At 39.1% G+C, this 12,873-nt stretch overlaps 1 protein-coding gene across 1 annotated transcript in view; it reads left to right on the top strand.

The window, feature by feature from the left end:
• Positions 1 to 12,873, top strand: part of LOC149288507 (metalloprotease TIKI2-like) — a 110,405-nt gene that overhangs the window by 51,534 nt on the left and 45,998 nt on the right. The window contains exons 3-4 of the mRNA XM_089491782.1: positions 2,911 to 3,057; positions 12,143 to 12,317. Coding sequence (XP_089347908.1) covers positions 2,911 to 3,057; positions 12,143 to 12,317 — 322 coding nt within the window. The remainder of the gene's footprint in view (positions 1 to 2,910; positions 3,058 to 12,142; positions 12,318 to 12,873) is intronic.

The raw sequence follows: 12,873 nt of genomic DNA on the forward strand, positions 1-12,873 counted from the left end.
CCTGCTTTAAGTAAAGGTGGGAGGTATAAAATGAGACAGAATATGCTTAATATCTTTTTTATGTGAACCTAGGGCTGGAATGTTCCTTTTAATTCCCAATGAGCTTTGGCTTCCCCTTTCTACGCATTACTACATGTGTGCCATGATTAATGTGAGGTCTTGTTAACTCTGACTGCTAAACAAAATTAGAGATGCCATTTCACAGAATTAGTTTTTGTAGCATGAATTATGACAACTACCATGTATTGCTTGTTGAAACCCTTCTAAAAAGAGTCTTTCAAATTCAGAATCATTTATATTACATAACATAAAAATGGGCTATGAGAGAACATCCATAAACGTGTGGAATCAAGATGTTGTTTTGCAAGGGGCTGAGTAATATTTTCCCATCATTTCCTTGGGTAAATATGAAGTGTTTTATTTATAATGTGAGATTTTGGGCACTCTGACTTAATAAGAATATTTATTTTGAAGTCAGAAGCTCAATGGTCCTTAAGGAAATTGTAACTGAGATGTACCTTTTATGGGTTCGCGTTGTGTTCTAGATAATGAACAGAGAGAAAGTACCTAAAAAAATCAAGATTAACTGTAGTACCTTCTTTGTTTTTTTTTTTTTAATATTGTTTGGATCAAAGAGTGACTATATTTACAATAGTCTGGATTAATGGTGCTCTTTAATGTGTGCAGTTTAGGTCACAACCCATTAAACCCATTAGGTTCATCTAAAATTAGTCTATAGACATGACTAGATCTTTTATTCTCTCATTCTGCTTTCCGTATAGCCCCTTGTTTTAAAGTCTGTTGGCCAAGCCAAGCCAGAGTATGTTGTTGTTGTTTTGAAGCACATAGGATCTGGATGGGTACAGAGTAATAGTCTTTAATCTAAACCTCTCCATCGGTCTGAAATCATTAGCGAGGGAAAAAACATCATCTAGTGATTTATTAGTATGTATATGAATAACCAGTGAGATACGTTGGCTCCCTGATTGTCAAAGATTATTAGGAATGCAAGAAAGGTTAATGGAAATTTCTTGAGACAACACAGTACCTCCTTTATTATGTATCAAATTCATACTCAAAACACAGGGTTTTTTTAAACCCCTTAATGACAAAGCCCGTACATGTACGGGCTCAAAATGCATTGTTTTCAATGTGGTTTGGGATTGCCCATTGTCCTTAAGGGGTTAAATATTTTTTTATTATTATTTTTTATGTTTTATCAGAATTTTATATCTGCAGTTGTCCTACTCTTCAAAGTGAACACATATTTGCATTGGAGTTTGGAAGACTTTGTCTAAATAGCAAAAGCTATTAAGCATAATTGGCTGAACACACTGTGTTTTATTTAGAGCTCGAAGATGAATGTAGTTTTATAGACATGCATTCCATAACCAATATATATACAAGAGAGAGTAGCAACTTGAGATCGTGAGATAAATGGACTGGGAGAATTTAAAAACTGAACAGGATGATACTGGAAACTGAAATGGACAGCTTTTAGCTGCATAGCTACATTCATTTATTAAAAACTATAATTTGCGATTTTTGTTTTCCTATTAGCCTTATTGGATTTATTTAAAGTTAAAAGCTGGGCTATTGAATTGTGATGCTTGGAATTGAGCTGCACCAGATATATACGGTTATTGCAACTAATCTTCAGAAGGTAAAAATGTATGTGTGCTGTTCCTTCTGTATTGTAGGCAGCTGTAGGTCAGGCTGTACCCAACGGGCTAAGCAAAACCTGTCCTGAAACGGTAATAAAGAAGTATCTTGAGCTGGATAATACCTTATGAAGGTTGTCAGTGCTTCCAGTAACATCTTTAGCTGCCCATGATAGAGGAAGCAGCTGTATGAAAAATATGTGTTAAACTATGTGCCATGTACTCCTCTTTCCTCTGCTGATGTTCTTCCATATCTAGATTAGTTATACAACCCAAAAAGTCACCAACAGGAACAAATTTGTACATTAATTCTATGTGTACATATTATAGATTATTCTTCTATATACCTAACTTCATTACATGAATAGCTTTCACTAAATCAAAATGTCGCATGAAACGTCTCAAATCACAAAACATCTAGCAACACCTAAAAGAAAAGTGTCCTTCTTTGCCGTTTGGAATGTTGAGAGTTTGGTCATTCCAGCTGGGGTTCTGCTTGGAGCTGGTGGGGCTTGGAGACTATTGACTCGTTGAGTAATGTATCTCATTAACCATGGCCAACATGTAAGTTGCTGGAACTTGATTTATTATTGAAGCAAACTGTCTTAACACTAATGGGAGTGGTCCGTTAATGTAAATAGCACTGGTGTGATTGAGGCTCAGACAGAAATTTTAAAGACTATATGCAAAAACATTGTAAATGGTTTGTTCTGATATCACCCCAGCTGCAAAAACAAATAAAACAAAATCTATGTGGATATTGCTATGAAGATTAGTAATGACCAAGTGGTTATAATAATAATAATGCTATACCACAGTCCCCATATTTCTCAGCCAGATGAGGGCGTCACAAATTACCCACCTCCTTCCTATGTATTTCATGTTATGGTCATATATGTCAACTAAGTACAGTGGTTTTCTAGACATGGTATTGACTATGGGGCAAACAGCTGATATCAGGGCCTCCCTACTGGGACTCAGTCTGAGCGAAGCGGAGCTCTAATGTATGGAACCATATTTAAATGATGCAGAGACCAATAGCACGAGGAAGAGCAGGACCCCGCTTACCTCTAAGAATAGAAATTAAGGGAACCAACAAACCATCCATGTCCTGGGCCACGCAAACCATGAGGGCAGCCTGAACTGTTATGGAATCCTATCCTGCCGATGATGACCTGATACTTCTTTATGTGCAAGGCAACTGTTGTCAGGCTTTGTAATGCTCACCTTTAAATTCTTTTACCTGTAGGTATTGTTTGCCTTAAACCAGACACTGCTACAACATGAAAGTCTGAGGGCAGGAAGTTTTCAAGCTCCGTACACTACAGAGGATCTCATCAAGCATTACAACTGTGGGGACCTCAATTCCATCATATTCAACCATGATTCATCTCAGGTATGTGCCAAGATGCATTTTAATAAATTATTTTGTGCCATACCAAAACATAGGTAGGGAGGAGCACACCCTAATGTCTTAATATGAGCCCATGTTTTTTAAGTAGGCATAGATCCATATAGTCCAAATATGCCACATGCCCCTTTTAGACAAACCAATATACAATAAATGTTAAGTTTCTAATCCATTGCATAACTGCTTTAATTGTAAAAGAACAGATTGCATGCCCCCTTATCTAAACCAGTGCTTGGCTTAGAAATAGGTTCGGGTTAACAACAGCTGCAGAAGACAGAATTGGCCATTTTTTATATCATGCTAGTTGTTATATTATGTGTAATATGTGTGCGTGACAGTATAATGTATTCTAAGAAGGCATCTGTCATCTGAAATTATCAAAATCTTTGATACTGAGGTAGAGCAGAGATGTAGAAATATGCATAAGGCTATCCTGAGGAACATTGCTGAATTAATAGGTTCCAGCTCATCCGCAAGATTCTTTTAAAATTCTGTTTATTTGAAGAATGCCAAAGGTGCACGATACGATTATGCCTCAAACGTACATATGGAAGGTCGTACATCAATACCAATGTTGCGCCTATGTAGGCATCGTAAAGTCTTATCTACAAGAACGGCTACTCGAGAGTCTGATCGAGAAGATATTTCCTTGGAGCGTGCCCAAGGCCCTGATTTGTGAACGGGCTGCCGTCTCCTGAGTCTGACCTGACTTGATGTCATTGATACTTGAGGACCATGTATTGCATATGTTTTTTTCTCATTAGGAATAAACCCCCACTATATAGAACAAAAGAATAACAAACATTTAACATGTTATAGGCTGAGTCTTTCACTTGCATTGACAGCACTTGAGCCGCCACTTCACCTAATCCGCAATCATGGATCTCAGACAGTACCATTCTGTATGAGCGTAGACCTTTTTGATCTTATATTGTTGTGACAGGTAAGCTATCAATAAATGTTTGTATTAGTTGTATAGGACCTCATGCAAGTATCGGCCATGTTGTAGGTCTGCATTCCTACTTTGGAATTTGTGGCATTTGTGGAACACCCACAAAATTCATAAAACTCTAAAGCTCATTCTTTAAAAAGTTTTCTTTTTGGGTGTATCCATCAGGAATGCCTGATAGCGGCTTACTTCAATATTTATCCAATACCAGGAGTTACCTAAAGCTGGTGGGAAAGAATAGCTGCTGGGGGTACCTTCTGGGAAAATACTCGATATTAAGGGAGACAAACATGTTCTTATAGAAGGTTGAGTTAAATGCGGAGAACTTGTTACCAGGGAAAATCACACCATGACTTTCACATATGGTAAATAAAGACGATCAGAAATGTTTGCAATGCGATTTGACTGCCAATGTCACTGAGTTGAAGGGTTGCAGAGTTGGTTCTGGATGCTGAAAAAGGTGAAACGCTCCATTCCAATGTAGTGAATCAGATGGAGAGAAAATATACAGAGAAGGTTTACATCCTCTAGGAATGTTTAATTTCTTGTTTTCGGAGCTTTGATGCTGTGCTCCCATTGGATGAAAAGTATATCAGACAGACAATGACATTTTTTTATGGTGCATGCATTAATTATCTCATTCATAATCTCATATAAAAGAGGGATATAAGTATTGTTTATTGCTATTGGAAGAGGCTCGCTGTCTCTCAACATTCTGCTGGTGAATTATTGTCTGGCTTGTTAGAATTACACCGTTGCCCAGTGTATAGCTACGGATGTAAATACAACCTAGGACCCACCACATTGTGAATTATTACAAGCGGGATGGGAAAATTAGACCGGGAATTTTGCGCTTATAAATCTTGTAACCCTATCACTACTGTGATGTCACTATAGCCTTTACTAGCTTTGCTGGGCCGTTTCATGGCATTTGGGTTTCCCTAGTGTAGTGTTAGTGATATAAGCCAGCTCTGGATGTGTACGTGTAATTTCACCTTTCTTTGTTTACTTATTAAAATAGTGATTTGTACCATTTTGAAGGTGTACCTGGTGAAAACCTCTTTTGAAGGCACTGTGTCTTTTTTCTTAGACTCTACATTGGTTTATGTGAGTGAACAGGGTTCAACAATGAGGACACTAACAATAGTTTGTTTTGAAAACCACTTTTGCTGTGGGGACTGCTCCATTTTGTCTACCACCCTCTCGGTAACGTAAAATGTCCTTACATTACATCTAACTTGGCAACAATGAATTTGGCAACAATGCCTCATGAGGGTAGGTCATAAGTTGATGTTACCGTGTTGCACATTCCTGGGGTGACCATATGCAGAATGATTTGATTTCTGGTTTCAATATCCTTCTTCCTATTACCCCCACCCCCCCACCCCCAGGTTGTGATCACACTCTCTAATCACAAAATGACTCATCTCCATTCACTCCCACCCTTCTATCCTTGCTGCGCTACACGTGGCTTTCATTTGCCCTGGGGAAATAATGGGATTATGTTTGTTTTCTCTTGGTCGGCCTGCTGTGTGTGCGCGCGCCTGGCATGTTGGTTGCTTGAAAAGCTTTGAATGGAATGTACAGCAACAAAGCCCAATTATGAGGACTTCCACAGTCTTTGTGCATAATTCCTCAAATCATATCAAAAGGCCTACCAAGTTTATATCACAGGAGAAGCGTACCGCATGGACCTGTGTGTAAGCGCTTATTAGGATAAGGAACTGCACTAACACGGACTCACTTCTTAAGCTATAGAAGACATTTGGCACTCGCTCGGTTTTCAAAGATTTTAAAGGAGTGCTCATGCTGCGTTTTGTTCTCCTCCAAGTTAGTAAAGCAGAGTATGTTGGCTTCCATGTCCCAGTCTTTGTGCCATCTGAGCAACACTTCTATCAGAAAAGCTACTTGGTTACATACCTGTCAGCTGCCCCGACTCAATTCTAGACCTCATGGTGGTAACATTCCTCAATATTTTACAAAAGAAAAACTAAATTAAAAGAGAAGCAGTCAGTGTGAGATGTAATGTATTATGTTTGGTCTCCAGTCCTTCTTTTAGTCCAGGAGTTGCTGGATACCAGTCTCTGAATCATATGCAGATGATCTCTGCAGTTGTAGTTGTAATAAGCAGCTACCTACGTTTTTCCCACCTGAATGTTTTAAATGTTCTTAAATAATGACTCCTGAATATTGATAATTTATTGTATTTCCTGGAATAAAATTAGCATTATTGTGTTAAGAGCAAATATTTACTTAAAAGGGCAGTAGCTTTTCTGAAGTTCAGCGGGAATGAAAGGACCCTTTTATAGAGGAGCAGATACATGTGTAAGTGTTATGAGGGCTGAATATGTTTAGTTTCATTGCTCTGTTTCAGAGCGGACAGGGTTCTAGTGATGCCGATGCCCACTTATCAAAGTGTACACTCATATAACAGTCGTGTAACAATATGGCTCATGGGAGTTGCGTCTGTAAATGGGCCCCACAGCAGACAACTCTATACCCACTTTTGTTGGAAGTGTGTGATGATAGCATATGGTGGAGGGAGGGGCAAAAATCATTTAGGGGTACACCTCTAGCATCATACCCGGGAATTTCCCAGCACAGTCTACCTGGAGGTCTTCCTCTTCTAGTGAAGCAGGCTTCACGAGGGGATGAGGCTAGCCAGCTGTGTCACTAGTGGTCACAGCACTTGCCACAGACAGTCTTCAATGGGAGTGAAAGTGTCGGGGGAAATGGGCACAGCTAAACTTCAGATATGAAGATCCAAGACAGCGCGGCTTCGACTCTGGATAAAACTGAGTATGACTACCATTAACCATTGGAATATCACCGTGATGCCCGCTGCTTTGTTCAGTTACAAAGTGGCCACATGGAGCTAATTCGAAATCTGTGTGGCATTAGAAGTGAATGAATGAAAAGCTGCATAACTTGAATCTCCTCGCATACTTCATCACATTCACCATCTTTGAAGGATTTGACAACAGAAATCACATTGTTACACAAATAAAATGTGCAGTAATGATAGTTGAATATCGCACAAAATATTTTGTCATCTTGAGCAATAAAACTGTCACCGCACATCTGAATAGCTCTAAGGAGCTGCAGGGCTTCTAAAGTGGGTTCAGAACGCTGGAATTTGACAAGCAGCTGCGAGGAACAGGCTGAAACAATCAATGGAAATCATACTCGGCTTAAAATGAGAGACATATGGAGGATTCACTGTCAAAGGTGCAAGGGTACGTTACCTTCAGGGAGGTGACGGCAGAATTATGAATTCTAAAAGGAAATCATCCTGAAAAATTGTATGCTTTTGTTTAAATATCATGTTATGTACTGTTATAGGAGACATACACTACATACTTACTTACAAACATACATACGTACTTACATTAAATGTTCTGCTAATGTTTTCCCTGTTTCCTGGGGTGTCACATATATATACTGTGTGTGTGTGTGTATATATATATATATATATATATATATATATATATTCCTTGCTCAATTTAGTTTATAGAGGTTAAGTCCAAACACCTGGATACAAAAAAAGATGGACTTAATCAAAAAAAGGACAGAGGATAGGATTGCCAAAAAGGATTGCCTGGAAAATTTTGAATTGGTCACGTTGATGCTAAGCCAACGGTTTCACCCCAAACAGAAAGAGCCCAGAGCCAATCATTCCCCTTATCTCAGAAACCATCCAATTTCTTCCCAATTTTAAGTGACACATTAATGTTACCCTTTTCAGTTGTCGCACCATCCATATATCCATTTCTATGCCTAATGCTGATAACAGCCATGGGCAGTACATCAGCATTTGTGAACTATATATGGAATTCTCGAACAAAAATAACATGGACCACAAGAGGGAAAAATTACTATAAGAATGAATGTCCACCTCGGTGGGATTTACCGATTGAACTACTTGGGGTGCTTTGGTATCCTGCCAGGTTCAATGGAAAATCTCTTGACAGCTGCCTCGAACAGGTGATGTTGAAAGGAACTTAATCCACATTCCCAGACATTGGTGACTAGATACATTGATTTTGGAAATAAGAAGGTCTAAAGTAGGCATCAGCATGGAGTCTTGGATCTTTTTGAGCATTAAATAAAGTGTTAAATGTGTAAGATAAGTGGACTTTAATGTATATTGTTTAAAAAAGCTCAATGGAGGTCACTATTTAAGGTGCTCATTTTCTGTTTAGAAACTACACTAAGCTGTTTGTGGTGGATCAGTCCTGCTTATTGAATGCATGACTCAGTTTCCCTCTGGATAATAAATACCTTAATATATCATATTGTTTATCACAAGGCAGTATGATAAGGACTTAGTGTTGTGACTGAGGTAAGGAAAGAGACAAGGAAAATACAGAAAAAAATAGTTTTCATTTTAAAAATGTATGTTTTTGTATGGAGAATTAAATATTACAAAATGTTTATTACCTGATTAAATTATTTCTGCTTTCTGTTAACAACAGCTGTTGACTAGAACTTATGGCTGACTGTCAAAAGCTATTAAAATGTATAGTTTGTGGTTCCATTGCACTTGATGGCACCATAACATTAGCGAATTATTATTTGGATAACATATCCTACCATCAAGAAATCTACTTGACTGTAGGACACAGTTTTATAGTGTGATATATGCACTGTTTTCGGTAAAAATCGTATGTGACTATAATCATCCACAACAGTATTGCATGCTTTGTCATTATCAGATAGTGCTCTTATTATTTGTTAATGTTTATTAACAGTACTAGCAGGAGTAGTAGTAGCAGCAGCGGTAGCAGCAATAGCAATAGTAGTATCAGCAGCAGCAGTAGTAGTAGGAATAGAAGTAGTAGTATTAGCAGCAGTTGTAGCAGTAGCAGCAGTAATAGTAGCAGCAGTAATAGCAGAAGTAGTAGCAGTAGCAGTAGTAGTAGTAGATGCAGTTGTAATAGCAGTAGTAGTAGCAGCATCAGTAGTAGTAGTAGTAGCAGTAGTAGCAGTATCAGTAGTAGCCGCAGTAGTAGCAGTAGCAGTAGCAGTAGTAGAGTATGCATGGCTATATATATAGATATATATTTCAAACCTATTTTTGACTTTTATTACATAAGCGCATTACTTCTAATTACTGCAAGAATTTAGCCATTGTTATTATTTAGAATTCAGAAAAACTATTGGTAATTCTAGGAGTGACAATAGCTTTTACCATTTGTGTGCAAGACGTAGCCTGTAATCTAAGCTTTTCAAAAGAAATGGAAAGTTGGCATCTATTCGGTATACGCAATCACTTAAGGAGAAGTGTGAGATCCAAAAATGAAATCTTGCAGTGGAGCTTTAAGCCCTGATTGTGGTTAACAGCCTGCTAATTGCCTTGGACTTACTAAGTTCTTGACCTGTGTCTGGCCATTTAGAAAGTAACTAAGCACATAAATCAGGAACAACCAGCTGCCTAACTAATGTGAATCATGGTGAATGTCAAGCCCAAAGAATGGCATGGAGATGCAAGGGGAAACTCTGATGATTAATGCAACAGGTGGCAAAGGGCCGGGAGTTTGATTATACTACCGTAAACTGGCGTGTAGTCCAAACCCATTCATCTTCCTTTAATGGACCTGCATGGCCCACTATGGACAATATCTTCACGGTATCCCCAGTCTGAAAGATCATAGTGCACAATTTCTAGAAGAAGAAGCAAACAAATGGTTTATAATTTTTATACAAATTATTAATTGGCATGGTTAGGTGGTGAGAGCCAGGTCAAGAGAAGAAAGGATAAAACTCAGCCATACTTTCTTCCATTCTTTATTTTTCCAACTTCTGGAAATCAGAAGTAGTAGCTGACTTCATGGAACTTCCATTCCACACATTAGTTTTAAGATTCCAATTTGAGACAGAATGTTAAGCTCTTAGTATCCCTTACATGTAACATGACGCCTCGAGATAATCCTTGTTAACTCATGCTGAAAATAGGATGTACTTTGTACATTTAAAAAATATTTTTTATATTGATGCTAGTAAAAATAACAACGCCAAAGAAATTATTCTTCTGTTGATCGCTATATATAAAGCGATAGGTTTGCGCACATTAGACGGTTAATTGCCTCTAGAAGTTAAGTGACGTTTACTGCGCAATGAAATATGGTGTATTTAAACTTGCGGCACTGTATATGGTATAATGACTGCTTATTGTGATTCTTTTTTGTCAGATGTTTAGGTAAGGAGAATGGCTACCTTTTAAACCTGGGCTGCAGTCTAGGGTATGCATGACTCCATCAATCATAATTAGGGTTTGTTTTCTGGAACTTGAAACAATGTCCTTTTACATCAAACAAATGCAGCTCAGACTGATTCCTCCAAATAACCAGGAGTAATGTATCCGCTAGACCAGGGGTGGGCAATTAATTTTCCCATGGGGCCACATGAGAAATTGGAATGGTTTTAGAGGGCCAGACCTCTACAAACTACAAACTCCGAAGCCTTGTCCATTTTGTTAACTTATGTGCTGTTTAATAAAGTTATTCAAGCCTACGTCATTGGTAGAGGTGCTTGAATAAGTAAGGCCTGAATAACTATTAGCACAGCACAGAAGTGAACAAAATGAACAAGGCTTCGGAGTGCATACCGTATTTTTCGCTCTATAAGACGCACCTGCTGATAAGACGCACCTAGATTTTAGAGGAGAAAAAAAAGGAAAAAATATTTTGAGCTAAAAAATGGGCTAAAATATTTATTACAATAACTGAATAAGCTATAAACACAGTAAGACACACGCAGTAAGACACACACAGACACAGTGAGACACACACAGACACAGTGAGACACACACAGACACAGTAAGATACACACAGACACAGTGAGACACACACAGACACAGTAAGACACACACAGACACAGTAAGACACACACAGACACAGTGAGACACACACAGACACAGTAAGACACACACAGACACAGTAAGACACACACAGACACAGTGAGACACACACAGACACAGTAAGACACACACAGACACAGTGAGACACACACAGACACAGTGAGACACACACAGACACAGTAAGATACACACAGACACAGTGAGACACACACAGACACAGTAAGACAGACACAGTAAGACACACAGACACAGTGAGACACACACAGACACAGTAAGACACACACAGACACAGTAAGACACACACAGACACAGTAAGACACACACAGACACAGTGAGACACACACAGACACAGTAAGACACACACAGACACAGTGAGACACACACAGACACAGTAAGACACACACAGACACAGTAAGACACACACAGACACAGTGAGACACACACAGACACAGTAAGATACACACACACACAGTAAGACACACACACAAACACAGTAAGACACACACACACAGTAAGACCTCCCTCCCTAACCCCCCTTCTCAGTATCTCCCCTCTAACTCCCTAACCCCCCCTTCTCAGTATCTCCCCTCTAACTCCCTAACCCCCCCTTCTCAGGATCTCCCCCCCCGCCCCGGTCACTTACCTTAAACTCCTGTGTTGGAAGCGTGAGGCGTTTGTCTCGGGTGCCGGCGCTTCACTGCTGATCGCCGGCGTCTGACGTCATATGCCGGCGCCCAGCGTAAAGCGCCGGCACCCGAGACAAACGCTTCCAACACAGGAGTTTAAGGTAAGTGACCGGGGCGGGGGGGGACACCGGACTCATTGGTGAGTCACCAGGACACTCTTTGCGGGCCGGTCCAAGCTATTCAGCGGGCCGGATGTGGCCCGCGGGCCGTGCTTTGCCCAGGTCTGCGCTAGACCATCTGTCTTCTGTGTTTTGACAGTACCTTTGCTTGTTTTACAGTAAATGCTAATTACTAATGATATTTGGTAAATACATTTTTCTTTTTCTTTTTTTAACATGATGTTAGTGGTTTCTGGTTTGGAAACATTTTATTTATTTATTGAATAAAAATTGAAGATAAATCCTTAATTTAAGGTCGTATGCTTTCACATTATAAAAAAATCTAAACACAAAATCTATTTGCTTTTTTTTTAATTATTTGGTAAATTCTGTTTTGTAGATTTTCCCATCTTTCTGATATGCGGATGTTTTGTTTAAGCATCGTGTGACTTTTCTTGTTTTCTTCCTGTGCTTACAGGTTCCCCATTTTATCAACACCACTCTCCCACCACATGAGATGGTGACAGCTCAGGAGATTGATATCTACTTTAGACAGGAGCTGATTTACAAGAGGAATGAGAGGATGGCAAAGAGGGTGATGGCCCTTCTCAAGGAAAACAGAGACAAGAGCTTCTTCTTCGCCTTTGGAGCAGGTACTAAAGAAGTTAGGTTGTTTTCTACTAGGTTGAAATTACAAAGTAGCCAATTTATTTATCTATATGTGCATAGTTCTTGAATGAGTTAAACCTAAGACTCTTCAAAATAGTAATCGTTTACAAGTCCATCACAAAGAGTTTGTGACTCTGGAAGTTGTGGTAACCCATAGGATGCTTTATTAGTTCTCTAATGCCTTAGAAACACGTTGGTTATTTCAGCTACAGCTAGGACATAATGCTACATTGTACATTATGGACCCTTGGCAATCAACTGTGGTGTAGAAAAGTTGGTAGTACTTCAGACCTTCAGTTTATTCTAAGCTTAATATTACAAAATTCTGGGTTAAATTGTGAGTGTTCCAGAGCGTCCTAGTATTTTGGTTGCTTGGTCAGCCCCAAGCTTCTTGGGTTTTTAAGATGTCCCGTGAGGTCTGCACCCCACGTCCCACAAACACTATCTCTGTGCATCTCCATCGGTCATAATTACGTTTTGTTTTATGGAACACGAAACAGTGCTTTTGTTACATCAAACAAATGCAGCTCAGACGGATTC

This window comes from Sceloporus occidentalis, unplaced genomic scaffold (genome assembly GCF_023333645.1).
Source record: "Sceloporus occidentalis isolate IW3139 unplaced genomic scaffold, rSceOcc1.0.p SCAF_51, whole genome shotgun sequence".
Taxonomy (NCBI): domain Eukaryota; kingdom Metazoa; phylum Chordata; class Lepidosauria; order Squamata; family Phrynosomatidae; genus Sceloporus; species Sceloporus occidentalis.